The 24699-nt window shown below is 42.6% G+C and overlaps 1 protein-coding gene and 1 long non-coding RNA gene across 23 annotated transcripts in view; one reads left to right on the top strand and one right to left on the bottom strand.

Annotated features, from left to right (window-relative positions):
• Window positions 1-24699, top strand: part of TNRC6A (trinucleotide repeat containing adaptor 6A) — a 101842-nt gene that overhangs the window by 53794 nt on the left and 23349 nt on the right. For 8 of the 22 annotated variants that reach the window (XM_051847521.2, XM_051847516.2, XM_051847518.2 and 5 more), the window contains 7 exons: window positions 674-1117; window positions 13025-15619; window positions 16930-17106; window positions 18587-18762; window positions 19914-19946; window positions 21555-21635; window positions 21953-22004. In XM_051847521.2, coding sequence (XP_051703481.2) covers window positions 674-1117; window positions 13025-15619; window positions 16930-17106; window positions 18587-18762; window positions 19914-19946; window positions 21555-21635; window positions 21953-22004 — 3558 coding nt within the window. Of the gene's footprint in view, window positions 1-673; window positions 1118-2056; window positions 2159-13024; window positions 15620-16929; window positions 17107-18586; window positions 18763-19913; window positions 19947-21554; window positions 21636-21952; window positions 22005-24699 lie in introns of all 22 variants that reach the window. The other 14 variants (XM_070064561.1, XM_070064560.1, XM_070064568.1 and 11 more) reach the window with 5 other exon arrangements.
• Window positions 5081-14318, bottom strand: LOC138847034 (uncharacterized). Its single transcript, XR_011384649.1, has 2 exons — window positions 5577-14318; window positions 5081-5210 (listed from the first exon to the last, which is right to left on the bottom strand). It is a non-coding gene; the product is annotated as an uncharacterized lncRNA (long non-coding RNA).

The following is a 24699-nucleotide window of genomic DNA, read 5'->3' as shown; positions in this document are numbered from 1 at the left end:
ACTGTACTGTCTCTCGAGTTTTAGAGGTTGGTGTATTTTGATTGGTTTAAGACATTTTCATCAAGTTTGCTTCATTTCTTACAGGTGTCTAAAACAGGTGTCACTATTAACAGTGTCTGATTTTTAAGACAGTGTATCTAAGTTATGCCTCCAATTTTGATTATTCTCATAGGGCTTCAATTCTGTTGTCTTTGTGTTTATTTACATATTCTGAATTTGTCTTATTTGATTCAGACTTTACATGTTAACAATGAAGCCAGCAGGTTTTCTGTCCTTGTTCTTGAGTTATGTTCCGAAGATGAAAAATTAGGGACAAGGTCGAAGACGAATATGAGTAGTTACTAGGGAAAGGCTACCAAAATTGATGTGCCATGTTTGTTCTTTTAGTCGTGGGGTCTTTGGTTATGTAATGAATGCTTGTCCTCAGATCAGAGAGCAGTATGGGAGAAGAGATGGTGAGTGTGAGTTGGATAGGTAGTTAGCAGAAGAATTTGACCCCCGTCAGTGATGTGTCCCAAGAAGACTTGAGTTGTGAATGAGGCTGTCCCTGAACACTTGAAGCTTCTGTTCCTTTAGGATTGTTTTTCGTAGTGCCTTTGAATTTAGATGGCTTACTGTGGAGGTATACTTTACTGGCTAATCTTTTCCACCCCTTTTCTTTTGTTGGGATTAGTGCCAGAACAGATAAAGCCCAGTGTAAGCCAGCCTCAGCCTGCCAACTCTAATAACGGCACTTCCACAGCAACCAGCACTAATAATAATGCCAAGCGAGCTACAGCCAACAGTCAGCAGCAGCAGCAGCAGCAACAGCAGCAGCCGCAGCCGCAGCAGCTACAGCAGCTACAGCCGCAGCCACAGCCGCAGCCACAGCCGCAGCCGCCGCAGCAGCAGCCACAGCCGCCACCACAGGCCTTGCCTCGGTATCCTCGTGAAGTACCTCCACGATTTCGCCACCAGGAACATAAACAGCTTCTAAAGAGGGGTCAGCATTTTCCAGTCATAGCAGCAAACCTGGGATCTGCTGTTAAGGTGTTAAACAGCCAGTCAGAAGGCAGTGCTTTCACACACCAACAGCCACAAAATAACGGAGAGGTGCAGAGCAGCAAAAACCAGTCAGGTGAGAGAAGGCGTTTCCTGCACGGCTCGTCGCTGGCAGTGTAGCAAGGTCATGAACTCAGAGCTTTGTGGTGATGTGTTTGTATTTATCAGGATCTGGGCTTTAATGTCAGATTCTATACAGGAAATTGTGAATGGGGATTCTTAAAATGTTTCCTGTAAGTTACCTGCCCTTCCTACTTTCAAAATGATGATTTTGTTAATTTACTCTCCCTTTAGGTGCTGCCCATTTTAGTAGGGAGCTTATAGCTAAAATTGAGCACTTCTCCCCACGAGTCATATAAGCATTCATACATATTATTGCATTTAGTCCTCAGCAATCCCATACGATGTAGAATAAAGGAAACTGAGGCACCAGGACGTGAAATAACTTGCCCAAGATCACTCGTTACCGCAGGCCATAAAAACACTGCCATTCATGAAAATTACATCCAAATAGAGCAGATGCATTTGGGTATTTGTCTCAGAATGGCTTTTCTCGGCTCAGTAATGACCGACAGAAATAAATTTAATATGGGATTACAAGTTTTCTCAAAGCCCAGTTTGTTGCAACATCTGATCGTCTGATAGTTGAGTTGGTCCATCCATCCATCCATTTATTCAACTACGTAAAGCTCTACCAGAAGCCCGGTGGGAATGAGGTGCTGGAATGGAGGAGACTCAGGGTTCCCAGACCTGAAATCACTTAGAGAGGCAGTATGGCATACTGATAAAGAAGGAAGTCTAGAGCCACGTGGCTCTGGTTTTCAGGTCGCAGCTCCACTCTATCCCAGTGTGTGTGTGACCTTGGGCAGGTTATTTAATTCTCTGTGTGTCTGACTCTCATTGGAGCAGCCTTTCCTAATTGTCTCAGGTGGAATTACTCCCTTTCTACCTCTATGCTCTCTTATATATACCAAGAACTACTCTGTGCATTATAATATATTATGGTGTTTCACAGCTAATAAGTAGCAGATCCTGGACTCACAGCAAGATCTGTCTGACTCCAAAGCTATGCTCGTAACCACCATGCTGTGCTTTGGCAACATACTGGATGTGATAGGTAAGGAGGAAGAGGACATGATGTGAGTTTTCTAGTATAGGTACTTAGAAATCACAATATTATTGGAAAGGATACAAATTTCAGTTGCCATCCTGAGTTAATACTTACTCCCTATTCCCCTAGCCTCTTATTACCTGTGTGACCTTGGCCAGATAGCTTAACTCATCTGATCTCCCCTAATTTGTACAATGTGGACAGTAGTACCCAACGCTAAGGTTGCTTTGAGGAGGACTGAGTTGTAAGACATGTTAAAGCCGTCAGCTCAGTGTCTTAGTACTTAAGTGATGAAATACTTAGCTTCCCTTTAACTTCTACAGGACTTCTTCCCTTTTCAAGAAGAGTGTGATTTAGGCATATTATATTGAATACCAGGTGATAGGTAGTTGGCAATCTGAAGTTTCTTTGGGTGGGTCGCGTAGAAGCAGATGTGTTGGTCATCAGCTTAAAAAATATGATGAAAACCTTGGGGGAGATTATTTATCCAGCAAATGTTTGATTATCTTATGTGAGCTAATAAGCAAGGTGGTATGATAATTAAGAAAACAAACAACATGGATGAGACACTATATTTAGAAAATATGTTAAATATTCATTTTTAGTTTGGGAGATGAAAGAACAAAGCTGTTTTTGAAGTGGAAACAACAGGAATGTAAGAATCTTGGTTCCAAAAATGGGTATTTTAGTAAAACAAACAAACAGGCAGGTGTGCATTAGGATGAAAAGAAGGCCTAAAGAGTAGGCCTAGCAAGAAGACTTCAAAAAAGGCCGAGAAACAAAATCCTTGCAGTTTCTAATATTGGAGGTTAAAGTGGAAGTAGGAGGCCGCAGCAATCTGAGATTTGTAATTAAATCCCCAAACAACTAGAGAATGTGGACAATGTCAGCAAGGCACTCTGGAGAAGAACCAGACTTGTACTTTTATCTTTTAAAACATGTTTCTGAATCCTCACTTACCAGCATATTGCACATGTTTATGTTAAAATATCTTGGTAGATGCTACTAGAAATGGTAAAAGAAACTTAAGGAGCTTCTTCCAAGTATCCCATGCCAGTGCAGGGGCCCAAGGACCTGGGCTATCTTCCACTGCTTTTCCAGGCCATAGCAGAGAGCTGGATTGGAAGAGAAACAGCTGGGACTCGAACTGGTGTCCATATGGGATGTTGGCACTGCAGGCGACAGCTTTACCCACTACGCCACAGTGCCGACCCCTCAGAGAGGGCTTCTTAGAGGAGTTAGGTCTGTCAGCTGCTGCTGAGTTACAGGGAGTAGTGGTTAAGACACAGTGACTGTCCCTTATGGAGTACTTACTATGGCTACATGCTGTATTAACTCATTCAACTCTTGTTTTACAGATAAGGTAGTATCATCTTCATTTTATAGTTGAGGAAGCAGCTTAGTGGTCAATGGAGGATAGAATAATAGATCATTTAACAAGCATAAGCAAGTTCAGAAACAAAAAATTTATGTTGTGAACTGTGGTTCTGAATTACGGGAACATAAATCTTAGCTATTTTATTTTTGTCTATTGGTTTTTTTTTTAATTTGAAAGGCAAACAGAGACAGAGAGCCTTGGTTCCCTGGTTTACTCCTCCAATGCCCTCAATAGGCAGGGCAGAGCTAGGCCACAGCCAGAGCTGAAAACTCAGCCCCGGTCTCGCCAGCTGTCTCCCAGGGCCCACACTGACAGGATGCTGGAATCAGGAGCTGAGACCGTGTATTGAATCCAGGCTCTTTGATATGGGACGAAGGAGTCTCAAATGCTAGGTCAAATCTGCCCTCAATGACTTTTTTTTTTTTTTTTTTTAGTTTATTTTTATTTATGTGAAAGGCAGAGCTGCAAAGATTTTCCATCTGCTTATTCACTTCCTTAATGCCCACAATAGATAGGCCTGGGCAGGTGGAAGCCAGTAGCCAAGATCTCCATGCAGCTCTCCCATCTGGGTAACAGAAACCCCAGTACTTAGACCATAATCTGTATTTCCCAGACACATTAACAGGAAGCTAGCTCAAAAGCAAAGGCAGAACTCCATATCAGGTACTCCAATACTGGCATGAAGTTTTCCCAAACTGGTGGCTTAACCCACTGTGCCACATTGCCTGCCCCTGTATTTGGCTTTCTGGAACACAAATAGTTAATAGAGTGGACTTAGCATTTAAATTAAAGACTATGATTACATAAAAATTCAACGTTTTCATGGTGAAAAGGAGAAATGCTGGATTCTCTTCCCTTGTCTTCATTTCTGGCCAGGCACTGTGGTACAGCAGGTTGACCTGCCACCTGTGACCCTGGCATCTCAACTGAGTCCCAGTTCAAGTTCTGGCTGCTCCACTTTAGTGCCCAAGAGAGCAGAGGATGATGGCCCAAATACTTGGGCCCCTGCACCCATGTGAGTTCCAGGCTCCTGGCTTCAGCATGGCCCAGCCCCAGTCAATTGAGGTCTTTTGAGTAGTGAACCAGCGGATGGAAGGTCGTTTTCTGTCTTTCCCTCTCTCTGTGTCTAACTCTTCTTGTCAAATTAAATAAATAAATAGGTCTTTAGAAAGAATACCTTTCTGACTTAGTGCAGTCAGAGTAGGGATAGTACTTAGATGAGATTAGGAGTTTTAATCAGAAGCCACAAATAAATGCCCGCAGGGGTAGCAGGGAAGCGTAATGAATGATGGAAACCGTAGTAAATACGTGATTTTGTACCCTTCCTTAGACACCTTTACATTTTCGTTTTCATGTTTGTTTTAGAACCCTGAGTTGATCAAACCAGACAACTGTACAGCCTGATTTCTGGCCTGCTAGCTTATGGCTGTGCCTCCAGCAACTGAGACTTAAAACCTCCTTTTTACTCTTGACTTCTTAGAGCCCTTCTTAGACCCTGTTGCTACTCAAATAACCCTGGAATTTGAGGGGCCCATTAGCCATGTAATGAAGGATTTGGGGGGATTCATAACAATTAACAGTGCTGGTAACAGCACTTAGTGTTCTTTCGGGCCAGTGTTCTATTCCACTTTTTATTGCCCAGCTGGCTTGAATCATAAAGAAAAGTTTAAAACACTTACTCTCCGGCCGGGGCCGCGGCTCACTAGGCTAATCCTCCACCTAGCGGCGCCGGCACACCGGGTTCTAGTCCCGGTCGGGGCGCCGGATTCTGTCCCGGTTGCCCCTCTTCCAGGCCAGCTCTCTGCTGTGGCCCGGGAGTGCAGTGGAGGATGGCCCAGGTGCTTGGGCCCTGCACCCCATGGGAGACCAGGAAAAGCACCTGGCTCCTGGCTCCTGCCATCGGATCAGCGTGGTGCGCTGGCCGCAGCGCGCCGGCCGCGGTGGCCATTGGAGGGTGAACCAACGGCAAAGGAAGACCTTTCTCTCTGTCTCTCTCTCTCACTGTCCACTCTGCCTGTCAAAAAAAAATAATAAAAAAAAAAAAACACTCTCCACTCAAATCTAGTAGTTGTTAACGTAGTCCCATCTTGATTTCACACATAATTCACATATATTCAGTGTTGAACCAAAAGTTTCTAAGCATCATGACACTTCACCTTAAATAATTCTACAAGTGTTTTTGTTTTTAAAGTGTAGTCCCCTGTACAACCATAATATCATCACCTCCAAGCAAAAGAATATTAACTGTTCAATAGTATCTTCTAACTGTTTGTTTACAGGTTTTTCCAAACTTGTTTTTTATTTGTTCACAGTATGATACCATTTCTATAAAATATAAAGCATGAGAAACACCAGTATTGCTTAGGGATGAATTCAAATACAGCGACATATAAAGATGTACATGAGTGAGTACCACTAGGTTACCTATGGGGTTACCCACTGGGCAAGGAAGGAAATGGAATCAGAGGACTAAGCACAAGCTTTTTTCTCTATGAATAAGGTATTTCTTATGGGTATTTTTAATAGTTTTCTTTATAGCCTTTCCTATATTTGAAGTACTTCCTTAATAATAATAATAAAAAAAGCTAAAGGACATTTGAAGTGTAATGATGAATGACCTAGAATCAGAAATGTTTTAACCAAAATTGATGGATTCTGGAGATGTTTTGACTGTTGAAATACTGTCTGCTACTCATTTTGTTGCATATTTCTTGTCTTCAACTTGTACGTTACCCTTCCTCTGAACACTAAAGTCTCTAGTGTCTTCTAAAAGGAATGAGTTGAAATGCTCTATTCTTCTGAGGCTATTACGGAATTCCCTCCTCTGCTTTGTCTCAGCGTTCTTGAAGGAATAATCTTAAGTGCATTCCATAACGCAGCAGTCCTCCACAGTCTGCCTCTTGCTCACTTGACTCAGATGAGCTGTTAATAAAGTCACTGATTTTTGAACGTCAAATCCAGACGTTGCATTTTTTCAGTTGTGGTTAAGTCTCATGTTTTTATCTGAATAAAGTATCTCCATTTTTCACTGCTGACTATTTTATTAGAAGCCCTTTGCCTCTCTGTCACCATCTTCACCTTGTCTCCCTCAGACCTTTCTGCTCCACTTTTACGTTTTGCATAGCTTTTCTTCCACCAGCTTTCAGGTTTTATTCCCTCCCATGGCTTTCCTCAGTCTCCCCGAGTCTTGGGTTTATGTCTTCAGCTGATGCTGGGCTCTTCAGTCTCAACTTGCTGTTCATTGTCTTGCCCCCATACCACTTGCTTCCTCTCAATTCCTTTGCTCAAAAGCTGGTACCCTCACTCAGCTAGTGACCTGTCTGGAATCCTTGGAACCATGTGTGACTCTTCCCTCTCCTTATGTCTCACAGGCCACTGGTTACCTTAGCTTTCTTGTTCCAGCTCCAGAATATCTCTCCGTTGTCCTGTCTCCCCTCACTGTGGCCGCCAGTTGCTGTGGTTGCCATGTTCCCTCTCTGGTCTAGAGCAACGTCTCTAAGAGTTTATTCTGTAGCTTGTGTCCTCACCATGCTCACCTCATCTCGGAAATCAGAAGCCAGTCGTGGTCTTCATTGCATTTGGCTGTGGTAAATCGTAGATTGGCTTTTAACCTATTTTAGTCCAGTTTTATTGGAAGATTGCCCCACCCATTCATTTTCATATAAGTATACTTTTAAAAGCATGTGGAAAATTGAATTAAAAGATAATTTAGGGGCCAGCATTGTGGCACAGCAGGTTAAGCAGCCACCTGTGCCTGCAGTGCCAGCATCCCATACCCGAGTGCTAGTTCAAGTCCCACTTGCTCCAGCTTCCTGCTAATGTGGCTCGAGTGCTTGGACTCCTGACACCCATGTGGGAGAACAGGATGGAGCTCCTAAGTCTGGCCTGACCCACACTTGGCCAATGGAACCATCTGGGGCATGAACCAGCAGATAGAAGATCTCTCATACTCTTTCTTTCTCTCTCTCTCTTTCCCTCTTTCCCTCTTTCTCTCTTTCTCTCTTTCTCTCTTTCTCTCTCTCTCTCTCTCTCTCTCTTTTTCTCTCCCCCCCCATCAAATAAGTCTTTAAAAAATGTTTATTTTGGTGCAAAACATTTTGAAATCCATGCATAGCTTTTTTTTCATGATATTCGTTTTCCACGAACTTTCTGAAGACCCTGGATACTATTTGGCTGTTTTCAAGCTACAAGCTACAATGGCAGGATCCAGTAGTTACCACAGAACATCTAGCCCCCTAAGCTTATAATACTTACTAACGGGACAAGCTGGCCCACCCTTGGACCAAAGGTTAGCATAACTGAGGAGACATCTTGAACTTTCCTGAGAACTGTTAGAAATTGTGTATTTAAGGTTCTCGCATAGTCTCAGTAGAACCACCTCAGACTTTGAAAACACTGTAAAATCTCACAACCTCTGAAACTCCTTTCCTTCTGGTAAGACTGAAAGTCTTTTAAGGAAAGCAGAAAGTAAATATTTATTCTGTTTTGTTACGGGCTATATTTTTTAACGAAAATGAATGAATTCTCATGCATTTTACTGAATAAATTAATGCCGTATCTCATGAGTCACTTGATGTGTCACACGTCTTTGTGCTCCTATGCAGAGGCTCTTCAGTGTCTTTGTGTAGGCTTTCTGCAGTGGACTGCCATATTCTGAGCTCTGGCTCTGTGGCTGCTGCCCCTTCGTATGATCATTTTGTTTAAGTGTAGGATGCTGATGATATTTTGAATTTCAAATGTTTCTGCAAAAATGTGCAGCCTTCCAAGTCTTAGTTTGTCTACAGTATTGCAGTTTATAAAATTGGTATTTTACTCCTCTGAAACTCAGCTGTCCCCTCTCCTGTCACCAGCACAGGGATATACAGTCTTAATGTTCCTCACTATTGCCTGGAAAACTTTGTGGGACTTCTCTACTTAATGTGCATTCATCCACTCAGAAGTAGAGTTTGGGCTTCCTTGTCCTTAAGGGAAATGCATTATTTGCTGCCTTCTTACTATGAAGTTGGCTTTGACTCTGAAACATTGCAATTGTGGTTTCTGAGAAGTCCTGTTTTTACTGCTTTAGTGAGAATAATATCCCCACCCCTTTAATTTTTCTTTCTAAACTATAATCATTTTTATAACCAAGGATCCGTTGTGACTCACCCTTGGTGACCGAGTTTTCAAAATAGGCTTTATTTTGAAAGTATCAAGTAGGTTTCAACTTTAAAATGACATTTTAGTAATTACTGATTAAATCCACCCCCCCCCAATACACAGAAAGATATAGCAAAAGACAAACACCCCACTACCTTCAAGCCAGGTCATGACAAGAAGAATCTGAGAGGACTATTCACTAACATTAAAGATGATAAAGCTTGCACAATGCGTTCTTGTTTTTATTTATTTTTTTGTTTGCTTTTTGTGAATTCTTACATCAAAAAGCTTATATCTGGGGGAGAGGCGTGTGTTGCTGTGGTGTAGCAGATTAAGCCCCAGCCTGCAGCACCAGGCAGCCCCTATGGGCACCGATTGGAGTCCTGGCTGCTGCCCTTCCGATCCAGCTCCCTGCTAACGCATGCTGAGAAAGCAGCGGGAGATGGCCTAGATCCCTGGGTTCCTGTCACTTGCTTGGGAGACCTGGAAGAAGCTGCCTCCTGGCTTTGGCCTGGCCTAGCCCTGGTCATTGTGGCCATTTGAGGAGTGAGCCAGTAGATGGAAGCGTTCACTTGCTCTCTCGCTCTCTGTCTCTCCATCTCTCCTTCTCTCTCTGTAACTCTGCCTTATAAATAACAAAATAGAACTTTAAAATAAATAAAATATTCAAGTCTGTCATTTCTTTTATGGTTTCATCTGTTACCTTTAATCTTTTAATTGTCTAGTGTTATTTTTGATATCTTATTATAAAAATATTTTTCAAATATCAAGTATTTTTCTTTGCTAAACTTTGAATTAATACTTTATCTTTTTACTTTATATCTGGATCTGTTTGGGGGTTGCTTTCCCTGGTCATTTGAGTTGCTTCTCTGGTGATACATTGCTGTTTAACTATTGGGTGATAATGCAGATTCTTTCTCATAAACTCTTTTAAATTTTTCTGAGGATTATCTTTTTTAATATGACTTTAAAGTGACTTTTAATATTATATTTATCAATGACTTCTCAAGCTTAGAGGTTTCAATACTACATCTTACTGTGAAGAAACAAGTTTCTGTAATTGTCTTCTGTGGCCTGCTATGAAGTACAATGTTAGAAGACACACATTTTTCTTAGCTCAAGTTATTTTATGACAACCAATGGTTAGAATCTTACCACATTTTTTCACCGATTCTTCTTAGTATATAGAGAAATTATTGTTTTTTACATGTTGATCCTTTCTGTCTTGTTTTTGCATCATATTTCATGGGTTAATACTTCTAGCACAGATGGAATGATACTGATGAAGATACATGTTCCTGTCTTTTGTCTATCATTATGGAAATGCTTCTTAGGTTTCATTTTTAAATTCTCAGTACACTCTTTTATTTTCAACCTGGGTAGTTTTGTTTCAGACACTAAATCTTTACCTTTTTTTTTTTTTAAGATTTATTTGTTTTTCAAAGAGTTACAGAGAGAGAGAGAGAGAGAGGGAAAAATCTGCCTGCTACTTCACTCCCCAGGTGGCCACAATGGCCAGTTCTAGGCCAGGTTGGAGCAAGGAGCCAGGAGCATCATTCAGGTCTCCTATGTGGGTGGCAGGGCCCCAAATGCTTGGGCCATCTTCTGCTTCTTTCCCATTCCATTAGCAGCGAGCTGGATCAGAAGTCGAGCAGCTAGGACATGAACCAGCACCACCAGGGACACCACAACTCCAGCCCCAGCCGATCTTAACATTCCTACTGCTGCCTTATGCAGTTGGCAGCACTCACACACAAGCAGGTAACAGCAGCAGAAGCACTTGTCCATGGTCCAGGAGGGTATGATGATGGCTGTGCTGTTTATGATTTTAGAAAGTGTATCAGTTTGGGACTTTGTTGTTTTAGTGTGTTGTGCACAGGATAATGTTGGATTTTAGGAAACTTACCGAGGTAAGGAAAACTAGTATGAAACGGATTCCCCCCTTCTAGAGGAGCTTTCTGTTTGTGTGTCCATCTAGTAATTAACGTTCTGTTTGAGACATCTAAGTGCAGATTTTAAGTGAACAAGTTCTTACATGATTTCTCATGTTCTTCATGGTGGAGTAAGAAACATAGTCTTTGGAGATAGGACTAGAAAATGATGATAACTGTTGGCATGCGTTAATTAACGATAACCACCCTCGTTTATTAAGCCCCTATTCTGGATCAGATAAGGTTCAAAGCACTTTTATTAATTGATCGTTTAATCCTCACACCAGTTGTATGAACTTGGTGTTTTTGTTCCCACTTACAGATGAGGATCTTGCCTGTGGTCCCAGAGCTAGTAAGTGATAGTGTTTGCAGTGGAAGCAGTCCAGCTCCAGGATCTGTGCTTTGGCACTGAATCAGACTGCCTCTTGGGGAGCAGGCATTTGTAGCCAGCATCCAGCTCTATACTTTACTTAAGGTGGAGTGGTTAATGAACCAGCAGAGTTACGGAGTACAGTTTTGGTCCCTGTTTGTAGCTTTCGTCTTACAGCAGCTGCTACATAGAGTCTTGGTTTCAATGTAGGTGTTCATAAAGCCACCTTGCTTTATGGACGATTCTGATGAATCCTGCCCTTCTCCCCTGCTTTTCCACATGTTAACCGCTAAATCTCCATTTCCATGTCTGCAAAATGGAGGTAATGCCTGTGCTGTAGGGTTGTGGCCAGGATTTGATGATGAAAGTTAGTCCAGTGCTTGTGATACACTGGTACTAAATGTCAGGCATTTGTTGATGGTGCCAATGCAGCTGTTGGTATGTGGATTCATTCAGCCTGATATGTTGGTGTTCTTTGTTTCGTGAGAAATTTTCCTTATGCCTATTAAAAGATGACAAATTTTATATGGCAACTTTTTTTTTTTGAGATGTATTTATTTATTTGTAAGGCAGATAGAAGGTGAGGGGAGAGAGAGACAGAGATCTTTTGTCCTCTGGTTTACTCCCCAACTGGCCGCAGTGTCCAAGGCTGGGCCAGGCCAAAGCCAGGAGGCAGGAGCTTCTCCCCAGTCTCCCAAGTGGGTGGTAGGGACCCAGAGACCTGGGCCATCTTCCACTGCTTTCCCAGGCCACGTTACCAGGGAGCTGGATTGGAAGTGGAGCAGTTGGGACTCTATGTCCATAGGGGATGCCAGTGCTGCAGGTGGAAGCTTAACCTTCTACACCACAGCGCTGGCCCCTTATATGGCAACTTAAAGTAATGATTCTTAAACAGAGAGTGCAAGTGTCACCAATAGAACTTTGAAATAAATACCTGGTGAGTTATATATACATTTCTGGTTTTTCTCTGGTCCCCTTTCTAGCTCATTGTCTTTTGCTTCTTAACAGTTGCTTTGAGAGGAAAAAATGCAAACTAAATCTGATTTTGCATAATAGCAAAGCCACCTAATAGCAACTTTTATTTCCTAGGCCTATGACCCCTGGAGGTTGTTTCGTTAGTTCTGGGTCATACTTGATCCATTATGTGGGATTCTGATTCTTACTGCAGTAGCGAATTATAGGATAAGCACCCTCCTCAAGACAATCTAAATGCCAACATGCTATACAGTTTAATGTCTCTGAGGACTTTGTAGGCACCAGATCCTTAAACAACGAGAATGAAGAGTCTTGGGAACTAGCAGAAGCAGTAGAACTGCCCTATCTGTAGCAGTACGTCTAAGATTATAGTTATGTGACTGGTCATTGATGACCTTCAGTGTTAGCAGTTCATGGCTTTATCATAACAATTGTCTCTTAATAAACATGGCTATGAGAGAAGGTCAATTCAGAAATTTTTATGATGGGGAATCAATATTTTTGCTTGTATGCAATATTTCAGATTACATATGGAATTCTTAATAGACTTGTTATACCACCCAAAACAGTTGTGGAAAAGGTACTCTAGGATGTGGAGAATGGAGAAAGGATTCTGAATACATTTCATTGAATTTGGGATCTACCCTTTGCTTACAATTCTGTATCCCAACCCCCTTTTACCCGTGTCAAGCCTCCGGGCCTGGATTGCTCCATTTTCCTAAAATGTCCCTACCATCCATGTCTTTCTTGACTCCAGAACTCACTCATCAGTGTGTTAATAATTTTTTTGCTCAGCAAATGTTTATTGAGGAGCTCTTGTATTCCAAACACTGCCGAGGGTCTTAGGATAACGTCAGTGAATGAAGCAAACTTCCTAGCTTGTGTGAAATTCCTGGATGTGGAAAGTTGATGGTTGGAAGATAATCACTGATGCCCTTGTAACCGCAGGGCCAAGTATCTATCACATTAAATTTGAGGAACCACATGTATTCATAATATGTTCACCTTTTTCTAAGGGCTATTTAGTGTCAGTTTGAAATGACTCGCACTTTATAAATAGTTGTACTTCTCCTTTATTCTAGATATAAACCACAACACTTCAGGATCCCAGTATGAAAATCCCCAGCGGGGACCTCTGTCTTCTGCGAGTGACCCTAGCACAAACTGTAAGAATGCTGTTGTAAACGACTTGTCAGAAAAAGAAGCATGGCCCTCAGTCTCTGGCAGTGATCCAGAGTCAGCTTCAGAATGCATGGATGCTGCTTCTGCCTCCAGTTCTGAATCAGAGAGAAACATCACTATCATGGCTTCAGGGAGCACAGGTGGTGAAAAAGATGGCCTTCGGAATAGCACTGGACTTGGTTCTCAAAACAAGTTTGTGGTTGGTAGCAGCAGCAGCAGCAGCAATAATGTGGGCCATGGAAGTAGTACTGGGCCATGGGGTTTTTCCCATGGGGCCATAATAAGCACATGTCAGGTCTCTGTGGATGCTCCTGAAAGCAAATCAGAAAGTAGCAACAATAGAATGAATGCTTGGGGCACTGTAAGTTCTTCATCAAATGGAGGGTTAAATCCAAGCACTTTGAATTCAGCTAGCAACCATGGTGCCTGGCCAGTATTAGAGAACAATGGACTTGCCCTAAAAGGGCCTGTAGGGGGTGGTGGTTCTGGCATCAATATTCAGTGCAGTACCATAGGCCAGATGCCCAACAATCAGAGTATTAACTCTAAAGTGAGTGGTTCTTCTACCCATGGTACCTGGGGAAGCCTTCAGGAAACTTGTGAATCTGAAGTAAGTGGTACACAGAAGGTTTCATTCAGTGGTCAGCCTCAGAATATCACCACTGAAATGACTGGACCAAATAACACTACTAACTTTATGACCTCTAGTTTACCAAACTCCGGTTCAGTACAGAATAATGAACTGCCTAGTAGTAATACGGGGGCCTGGCGTGTGAGCACAATGAATCATCCTCAGATACAGGCTCCATCAGTTATGAATGGCACTTCCCTTTCTCATCTTAGCAATGGAGAGTCAAAAAGTGGAGGCTCTTATGGTACTACATGGGGTGCCTATGGTTCTAATTACTCTGGAGACAAATGTTCTGGCCCGAACGGCCAAGCTAATGGTGACACTGTGAATGCAACTCTAATGCAGCCTGGCATAAATGGGCCTATGGGCACTAACTTTCAAGTTAACACAAATAAAGGAGGAGGAGTGTGGGAGTCTGGGGCAGCGAATTCCCAGAACACATCATGGGGAAGTGGAAATGGTGCGAATTCTGGAGGAAGTCGAAGAGGATGGGGAACCCCTGCACAAAACACTGGCACTAACATACCCAGCGTTGAGTGGAACAAACTGCCTAGCAATCAGCATTCCAATGACAGTGCAAATGGCAATGGGAAGAAGTTTACAAATGGATGGAAATCTACTGAGGAAGAGGATCAGGGTTCTGCCACATCTCAGACAAATGAGCAAAACAGTGTGTGGGCCAAAACAGGAGGTACAGCGGAGAGTGATGGTAGTACAGAAAGCACTGGACGCCTTGAAGATAAAGTAACTGGGGAAAGTCAGAGTAGAGATAGAAGAAAAATGGATCAGCACACATTACTCCAAAGCATTGTAAACAGAACTGACTTAGATCCACGTGTCCTATCCAACTCTGGTTGGGGACAGACTCCTATTAAGCAGAATACTGCCTGGGATACTGAAACATCACCTAGAGGGGAACGAAAGACTGACAATGGGACAGAGGCCTGGGGGAGCTCTGCAACACAGACTTTTAACTCAGGGGCATGTATAGATAAGACTAGCCCTAATAGTAATGATACCTCATCTGTATCGGGGTGGGGCGATCCCAAACCTGCTCTGAGGTGGGGAGATTCCAAAGGCTCAAACTGCCAGGGGGGGTGGGAAGATGATTCTGCTGCTACAGGAATGATCAAGAGCAATCAATGGGGGAATTGCAAGGAAGAGAAGTCCGCATGGAATGATTCGCAAAAGAACAAACAGGGATGGGGTGATGGACAAAAATCAAACCAAGGTTGGTCTGTTTCTGCCAGTGATAACTGGGGAGAAACTTCTAGGAGTAACCATTGGGGTGAGGCCAATAAGAAATCCAGCTCAGGAGGGAGTGACAGTGACAGATCCGTTTCTGGTTGGAATGAACTTGGTAAAACTAGTTCTTTTACTTGGGGAAATAACATAAATCCAAATAATTCATCAGGATGGGATGAATCTTCTAAACCTAATCCTTCCCAGGGATGGGGAGACCCTCCAAAGTCTAATCAGTCTCTAGGTTGGGGAGATTCATCAAAGCCAGTCAGTTCTCCAGACTGGAACAAGCAACAAGACCTTGTTGGATCTTGGGGAATCCCACCAGCCCCCAGCAAACCTCCTGGTACAGGCTGGCTGGGGGGACCTATACCAGCCCCAACAAAAGAAGAAGAACCCACAGGCTGGGAGGAACCATCCCCAGAATCTATACGACGCAAAATGGAGATTGACGATGGAACTTCAGCTTGGGGAGATCCAAGCAAATACAACTACAAAAATGTGAACATGTGGAACAAAAACGTCCCAAATGGCAGCAGCCGCTCAGACCAGCAAGCCCAGGTACATCAGCTGCTGCCAACTGCAAGTGCCATCTCAAACAAAGAGGCGAGCAGTGGCTCTGGTAAGTTCTCTCTGTGGAATCTAGTGTTACCAAAGACTTCACAGCATTCTGAAAGTGAGCTTGTTTCAGCTTACTGTTACTGTAAGATTGCTTTAACAAATTACTTGAATATGTACTCACAGGCCTTGACTGTAAAAGTTTGAGAAAAATATAGGGGTGATGGTTACCTTGAGGAAACAGCTCCCCTTTCAGCAAGGTGTTTGTGAATCCTGCGTCCATCATTCTCTGTTAGGAAAACAACAAAAGGCAGAATTGGAAAAGCGGGATCCAGTGGGAATGTTGTTTTCTCCCAGTTCTGAATCAAGCCTTAACTTTTTGGTTTCCTTATTTGATTAAAATATGTCCACAAGTAAGTACCTAAGTGCAGTAGGACTCTGTAGACATTAGGTACTATATCTGGCCTTCGAAAGCCTTTTTTTTTTTTTTTTAATAGGAATGAAACCCAAATTTAAAACATCCAACAATGCCTTTTCAGTAAATTCTTTCTTTCCTTCTCCTTCTTACAGTGAACTAATTGCTTTCTTTGTAGATTATCCTGACAACATTTTCATAAAGTATAATTGGCACGCATTGTCTTTGTTAACTTAGGGACTTAATTGAACATAGAGATTAGAGTGTTTTCATGAACTAACCTTGTAGCACCTATTTTTTTTTAGTCGGCGTATAGTATACTGTAGCAATTTAGGCTTCATTTATAGATGAAAAAGGTATGTATCTAAGGGAGAGTCTGTTTCTTTTGATTCTTTTAAACAAAATATGAGAATGGCTTTGATTTTCTTCACTTTGGACAACTTCAGCCTAATGATTTGGGTTTTTAATAAGTGTTTCCCAGCTTGTCTATTTTTAGACTGCTTACCCATTGTTAGTCTGGTAATTGATTGTTTTTGCAGTACAGTGATATGGAAAGGTTAAAATTGTATCCATATAGTACTTTACAAGCCTCATTACTTGCCTCAGTTCACTAGGGTTGGTTCAAATAGATTTTATTTTTCCAGGAATTAAATTCATCCTCAGAGGAAGGTGATTTTCTATAATTGAGGTTTTTGAAGAGAATCTGCTCTAGGTACAGAGGGCAATTAGGAAAAAAGAAAACTTTTAAAAAATTCACAGCATATAGGTAAATTATGTTAATAAATGATTTGTCTTTACGTAAAACAGATACTGTTTTGCCTATATCAGAGCATCATTATCCAACATGTCAAATGAAATTCTTTATCCTTGATTACCTAAGTGTTCTTTATTTATTGCTTATTTCGCTGTACCCCCCTTACCATCTATGCTGATAACTTCTTTTCCCACACTTTTTAAAGGCTGGGGTGAGCCCTGGGGGGAGCCTTCTACTCCAGCCACAACTGTGGATAATGGTACTTCAGCATGGGGTAAACCCATCGACAGTGGTCCCAGCTGGGGGGAACCCATTGCTGCGGCATCCAACCCATCCACGTGGGGCTCCAGCTCTGTTGGTCCACAAGCATTAAGCAAATCTGGTAAGCTATTAGCAATCTCCGGTAACTGTTGCAGTGGTGATCATTTGACTATAATTGGATAATGTTTCTCTATTGATAATGTATCCATATAATATGCCATACTAAATGATATTCAGTATTTGGTTTGCTGTTTTTACTCTTTCTGAATTTTCTCTCATTTTCTTAGAACTATGACTATTAACAATTTCATCTCTCACCAAATCTGAACTGTATTTTACCAGATGAGATTATCTGGAAATAATCTAGCAACTTTCATGCCATCCAGACTGAGAGATTGAAGAGTGTAACCTTGAGGGCACATATCCGACTGTCAGATTATTTCCCAAAAATTACACAGAAAATTAGCCTGGCTCAGAAAGGACCCCTAGCTTCTGATGTTGCTGTCCTGTAAGATTGTGCATAAAACATAGCCCATGGAATCCCAAAGCCATGTGTGGAGATAACAGTGGGTTTTTTGTTTGTTTGTTTGTTTTTTGTTTTTTGTTTTTTTTTTTTTTATTTGAAAGAGTTAGAAAGGAGAGACAGAGAAAGAGAGATCTTTCTTCCACTGGTTTACTCTCCAATGGCCACAGTGACAGGGACAAGGCCAGGCTAAAGCCAAGAGCTTCTTCCTGGTTTCCCACGTTGGTGCAGGGGCCCAGAGACTTAGGCCTTCTTCCGCTGCTTTCCAGACACATTAGCAGGGAAGCTGGATCAGAATTGAAGCTAAGAACTCAGTTGGTGCCCACCTGGGATGCTGGTGGTACAGGCCATGGCTTAACTTGCTGTGCCCCAGTGCCAGCCCCAGATATGGTGGTTTCTACTTATGACTTAAAATACTTTTGGCCACTCTTTTTGAAAATACTTATCAGAATTGGTTCTTTCAAATTTTATCCATCCTCTTTGTTCTGTGTGTCACTAGGCAGATTAAGTGGGTACAAAGGAAAATACTACCATTGTCCATGTTAAGGAGCCCTCTTATTTGTAAAGACATGGAAGAAGTCTTACTAATTTATTTTAAGATTTATTTATTTCTTGGAAAGGCAGAGTTATAGAGAGATTTTCTGTCCACTGGTTCACTCCCCAAATGGAAGCGGGAGTAAGGAGCTGCTTCAGGGTCTCCCCAGTGGGTGGCAGGGGCCCAAATAATACGTGGGTCTTCTGCTTTTCCCAGGTGCATTAGCAGGGAGCTGGGTCAGAAGTGGAGTGGCTGGGACTTGAAGCAGTGCCCATATGGGATGCTGCCTTCACTGGTGGTAACTTAATCAGTAGTTGCCGGTGCCACATCACTGGCCCTGAAGCTTTAAATGAACTCATTTTGAATGACACTTTTATTTCAAAATATACATTTCCATTATGCAAATTTGTGAAGGGAAATTTTTTTTTAAAGTCTTTCCTGTTGTCTTAGGGCCCCTCTCCCACTTTTTAATGCATGCTTGTCCTCCAGAAGGAATTTTTTAATTAAAATGTGTTTCTCTTTGTGTCACAAATCAACAATCAGGGCCAAAATCTATGCAAGATGGCTGGTGTGGTGATGATATACCATTGCCTGGAAATCGCCCCACTGGCTGGGAAGAAGAGGAGGATGTCGAGATTGGAATGTGGAATAGTAATTCATCTCAAGAGCTCAACTCATCTTTAAATTGGCCACCATACACAAAGAAAATGTCATCGAAGGTAAACACTTCAAGGGAAAAACCCTTGAAACTTTAAATTCCAAAGGTAGTTTACCCACAGAAAATTAATCTCTTGCCTGCCCATTTATGGCACTCAGTACAGTGCAGGCAGTCCCCACATAGTATAGCCTCTCGTCTGGGCAGCCACCTAGAAAAACAAGACCACAGGAACTTCCTTTCTCCCCACTGCTACAGCTTGGGATTTCTCTCCTCCTCCCCCTTCACCAGTGCTGCTTGGGACAACCCCTCACCCCAGGGTGGTGCCTGCAATGGTGAGGATGAAGAGAAGGGCAAATCTCCATGTTGACTTCCATCCCACTGCCAGTTCATCTCCCATCCCACCTCCCCCCTGGAGTCCCTGACCTCCCCTTTACCCAGAGTCACCGTCCTCTTTATTTATCTGCCATCATTGTCCCTTCCTCATCCTAAAAGGTCCTGTGACAAAAATCCCTAGGAATGGGCCAAGCTTGACTTTGCTTTTATGTATGGATAAATTGTGTTCCTGAATCTGGCTTGGCTGTTCATCAGAATCTTGTGACATTTATTAAAAATATAACTTCTTTACCCAGTGTCTCCTGAATTTTTGGAAATCGGACCAAGTTTCCTGTCAACAGGCCCCCCAAGTGTCTGATGGAGAGCCAAGTTTAGGAACCACTCTTCAAGATCATTGGTTCCTAAGAGGTGGTACTGGGTGGATGATGGCAATATATGCCTAGTCCCTTAAGTGATTCTAATACAACCTCCCCTCCTTAATTGAAAATGATTACCTTTTGAGGGACCTTAGAAGTCAGGTATCCAGTGGGTTGCTGGAATAGCTGACTGCCAAAGGTTCCTCCCTTTTAATCCTGGGATTGTAAGTCTCGGACCTGCCATTTTCATTTTTTAAATTATTCATTTGGCTGAATTTACCTGTTGCCTTGCCATGTAGCTTACAAAATGCTTTTTACATGTTTTACATAAATCATTTGATCCTCATAACCTTCTAAGGTAGGATAGTGATGAGGAGTTTGACACTGGAAAAGGTGGTGACTTGCCCAAAGTTGCATAACTAGTAAGTGGCAGAGCAAGGACTTGAGTTTAGGTCTTCCAATTCCAAACCCTGTGTTCTTCCCACTGGACCGTGCTGTTTTGTGACTTTGTCTTTCCTTACAGGGTCTGAGTGGCAAAAAAAGGAGAAGGGAAAGGGTGTGTAGCCTTTTTACTCTTTCTCCTTTGTTTCTGCTAGTAAAAATCTTTAGAAAGCAACTGCAAACATTTATTTAGCCTCTGCTGTGTGCCAGGTACTGTGCTTGGTGCTGGGGATTGAGATGCACTAAGATGAGCTACACCTTCGAGGAGCTCGTAGTCTGATTTGGGGCCTCAGGAGAGCTTCAAAAAAATATCAGCTGAAGTTTGGAAGATGCCTGGAGGGTGGGATGTGTTAAGGAAAATAGTTGCCTAACATGGCTACAATGTAGAATTTCTAGAAAGAAGTAACAAGGGATCTGGCTGCGTAGTTAGATTAAGGTTAGATTGTGACGTGTTTTCAATATCATGCCAAAGAATTTGAACTTTATTCTGTATAAAGTAAGGAGCCAATGAAATTAAGTAGAAGGCACAATCAGTGGGATTCTTTGTGACTTTTTCAAAAGAAAGCTAACCAGTGAGAGTATGAATGCAAATTGGAGCAGAGGAAAGGCCAGAGTTAGGGATCTCAGGAAACTTGTGCATTAATTCACGTTAGAAAGGAGGTCCTGAATTGGGCAACAAGAGTGGACATATAGTCGAAGGGACTAATTTGAGAACTTTCCCAGTATAGGGGACAGAAAGACTCGCCCTTAGAACATGGGGGTGGGATTGAAAGAGGAAAGGGAATCAAAGCCAACTTCAGAAACCCCGGAGAGGGCTAGTTGCTTGCTTCAGAGACCTGCATTTAGGGGGAAAATTATGAAGCCGTGTTCTGTTTCACAGTCAGAAGGAACAGGTAGCAGCAAAGGGAAAAGGAAATTAAGGCAACAGACTGAAAATGGTCCTGTGATCTTCCCGTAAGTGGGAGACGTAGGTCTCCATGGCTTGCAGCCTCTGTCTGTCAGCACTGCTGATCACAGGACTCTTGACTATGTCAGTTCATGTCTTCATGCAGTTTCTGTACTGCCCACACTCCAGCCTGCCCCAGAGAGCTGACACTAAGTAGAAGGAGTCCCAGCTTCAGCTACTGCTGGAGGTGTTATGTTCTTGGCAACAGAGATTGAAATTTTAAAATACTTATACATGTGGAAACACATGGATTTTTTGTTTTGTTTTATTTGTTTTTTTGTTTTGTTTTTTCTTAGTACAGTATACAGAACATAAAATTATGGGCTAAATTGATTTCCTTGGACTAACTTGAGAGCGTACTCATTATTTTTTACTTTGGTTCGATCTGCAAGTTCCAAAAGTCCAAATTATTATTTATCTTATAGAATGCAGTCCATCATATATTGGGAACTGACCGACAGTTCTCCATTACTTAGAGGCCCTTTTTCTTTTTGTGGGTCGTCAAGGCCCTTTGCTTCTGTCTTTTCCTTCTGACTGCTTGCCTTTAGAGATTTCTCTGTACATTACAGCTATACCAGAGGACTGGAGCAAAGGAAGTTGAAAATCAAATAAGTTGATTTTTTTTAATTAATAACAACTCTGATAAGAGTTGTTTGGAGGAGAAATTATTGACTAAAAATGAGAGTTGGGAATTGTCTTTAAGTTTATTAACCCGTCACTGTACCCAGATAAATAGAGATGGCCATGGCATCTTTTCTGCTCTTTTATTTTACAAAGGGAATGATGAAAGGTGGAAACAAACAAGAAGATGCATGGATAAATCCATTTGTTAAACAGTTTTCAAATATCAGTTTTTCGGTAAGTGTGCTTTCTTAGCAGCTCTTTCCCCTTTTGATGATCAAGTCTATAATGTATCCCAATTTCATGTTTTGTTAAAAATCATTCTTTTTTATAGAAATATCCTTGAAGTTAGAGTAAAATTGGCCTACAACCCTTCATTTTTTTTTAACTGTTTCAGCTAGACACTTTGGTCATTTTTCTTATTTGAAATTTTATTGTTGTTGCATGAAGCAGTGAAAAATGAAGCTTCATAATCCACTTGAATTTCACAGATCATGAACATTTTTTTGTTCTGTTGATAATTTATGCTGACATGCTGCTGTTTCTTTCTTCAGAGAGACTCACCAGAAGAAAATGTACAGAGCAATAAGATGGACCTTTCTGGAGGTAAGAGAAGATTAAATCCATTTATGTTTTTATTCATCACTGATGGACAGGCACATCTGTGCTGAGACCGTACTGAGAGAACCCTGTCGCAGACCAGGAGAGGGGAGACTCAGCCGCACGGTTGTGGTATTCGTGTGCTTTCCAGTATACATTGAAGTGCATTGATTAAATGACTTGAAGTGTCTTTAAAGTGCAAATCACTGTGCAGAGCGAAGGATCTGGGGGCAGTAGTCTTTGATAGCATCCTCTCAGGAGTGAGTTATCCACCTTGGGGATGCAGCGTTCTTGATCAGGGAGAGTGGAGAAATAGCAGGTTGGACCAAAACTGGGCCAAGGAATACAGAATCGGTGGTTAGGTGAGGGTCAGAGACAGTCGTGGTAAGGATGCTTGATAACACCAGGCTTACTGTTAAACGACAAGGAAGTTGGGGTCTGGATTTGATTCTGTAAGTATGGGATTGAAGAGTTCTAAGTAGAGGAGAGCAACATAATTTGGATTTATGTCTTATAGATTGATTACAGATGACTCCCAGCTTTCTTACCTGGACTGTTTAGTAGGTGGTAAAAAAGTTCATAAACTCAACAAGAAATTAGAGATAGTAATGGGTGGCTGGTAGGCACTAGAGAGTACAGCAAAGAATGTACGAGTAACCGATCCAAGGAGAGGTCACTCACCTCGGGAAAAGACTGCTGTGCCCTCCTCACCCAAACCACACCCCAGACTGAGATCCAGTGTCTTGGGCATGGGCATGACTCTACATGGCAAAGAAGTCCCTATGCTGCCACCCCAGTGGGACTGTAGGAAACCCACCCTCTAAAATAGCAGCTCATAGGACAGGTCACTAGTGACTGCGAGCAAACTGCCAGGGGTGGTGAGGCTGGCCCTGCTGGCACCTGGTGCTGGGAAAGCTGCCTGAGCTGTAGCAGTGAGCACACTAGAGCCAGGAAGCCAGACTCGCTCCTGCAGTGTCTCCTTGTGCCCTCTGCTGGCCAAGCTTCCATGCCAGCTCCCAAAGGAAGAAAATATGTAAAGGGCCCTGATGGGTTTGTGTTTTTTCACAGAGCAAATGGGTGAATTTGGAGCTCAGAGGCAGTAAGTCAGTGCAAGTCCAAACTCAGGACAGTTCATGTCAACTTGTTTCATTTTAGAGATCTGTTTATTTATTTGAAAGGCTGGACCAGGCTGAAGCCAAATCAGTGGAGTTGTCAGAATGGGAGGCAGGCATTTTCTAAGTGGCTCATTGGCTATAATTGTGTGAGAAGCCACTCCCACTTCGACATTTTCATTCCTAGACCTGCAAATTCTTGTAACAAGGGAGACAGTACATCTCATAGTACAACTTATGAGACAGAAGCCAATCCAAAGGATCTTGCCTCCCACTTCTCTTTGTAGCTGAGTCTTCAACTAGCCATTCTACCTATTGATGTAATTAGCTGCCTTCAGGTGGTGGTGTATGTGATAAAAGCAGTTAATGGCCGGCGCCGCGGCTCAATAGGCTAATCCTCCGCCTAGCGGCGCCGGCACACCGGGTTCTAGTCCCGGTCGGGGCGCCGGATTCTGTCCCGGTTGCCCCTCTTCCAGGCCAGCCCTCTGCTGTGGCCAGGGAGTGCAGTGGAGGATGGCCCAGGTGCTTGGGCCCTGCACCCCATGGGAGACCAGGAAAAGCACCTGGCTCCTGGCTCCTGCCATCGGATCAGCGCGGTGCGCCGGCTGCAGCGCGCCGGCCGCGGCGGCCATTGGAGGGTGAACCAACGGCAAAGGAAGACCTTTCTCTCTGTCTCTCTCTCTCACTGTCCACTCTGCCTGTCAAAAAAAATAAAAAAAAAAAAAAAAAAAAAAAAGGCAGTTAATTCCACAGATATATCCTTTGCTATGGAATGAGCTTCTTGATCAGACACAGTGCATGAGGGGGACCATGAGAGGAGCTAAGGCATTCTGTGACAGCATGCATGACAAAAGCTTTAATAGCAAGAAAAATCCATATCTAGGCTATGCATCTATTCGTCTGCCTCCTCCATGGTCCACGGAGTGACAGAGAAGTTGCTGGGATGATGTGCTGGTGAAGTTGCCAGAAAGCTGTCCTGTAGAGTGCTGGAGAAAACTGTTGATAAAGAGATAGCTCACCAAATCTACTACAGAAGTCTGGAGGTATTGGGGCGGGGGCAGGGGATGCTGGAAGCTGGCCGCTAATGCTGCTGACCAGCCAGGCACAGGGAAAGCCATGGAAGCTACCAAAGCCTGCCAAATGAGCACACTGCACTGGCAGCAAAACTTTTCCTCCTGCACTCTCTAGTGACTTCTAATGACAAAGCCTCAATACCAGTTGGCAAAGGAGGAAAAAAGTCCACATATAAATAGAGCAGTCAGAAAGGTTGAATTTGGAGCTGAGAGACAGTAAATCCTTCTCTGGTCATTATTTGATATAAGAAATATAGGAATGGTAAATTTGATAGATAAGAAATTGCATCTATTGTTACTATGAAAACTATGTCATAATGTCCACTAAACAGTAGAAAATCTGAATGTGGAGTACAGAATAGAGCTGGAGATGTAATATGTGTGATTAATGAGACATGAAAGGTACTTAAGGCCCTGTGAATACATTGACCAGAGAGAGTTGTAAGCTAATGAATGGAAGGCAGAATTCTGGGGAGTAAGAATGAGGAGAGAGAGGACACATTAGATTAGAATTAG

Source organism: Oryctolagus cuniculus, chromosome 19, assembly GCF_964237555.1.
Source record: "Oryctolagus cuniculus chromosome 19, mOryCun1.1, whole genome shotgun sequence".
In the NCBI taxonomy this organism is placed as follows: Eukaryota; Metazoa; Chordata; class Mammalia; order Lagomorpha; family Leporidae; genus Oryctolagus; species Oryctolagus cuniculus.
The sequence above is the reverse complement of the archived record's forward strand: the minus strand, read 5'-3'. Positions and strand labels throughout refer to the sequence as shown.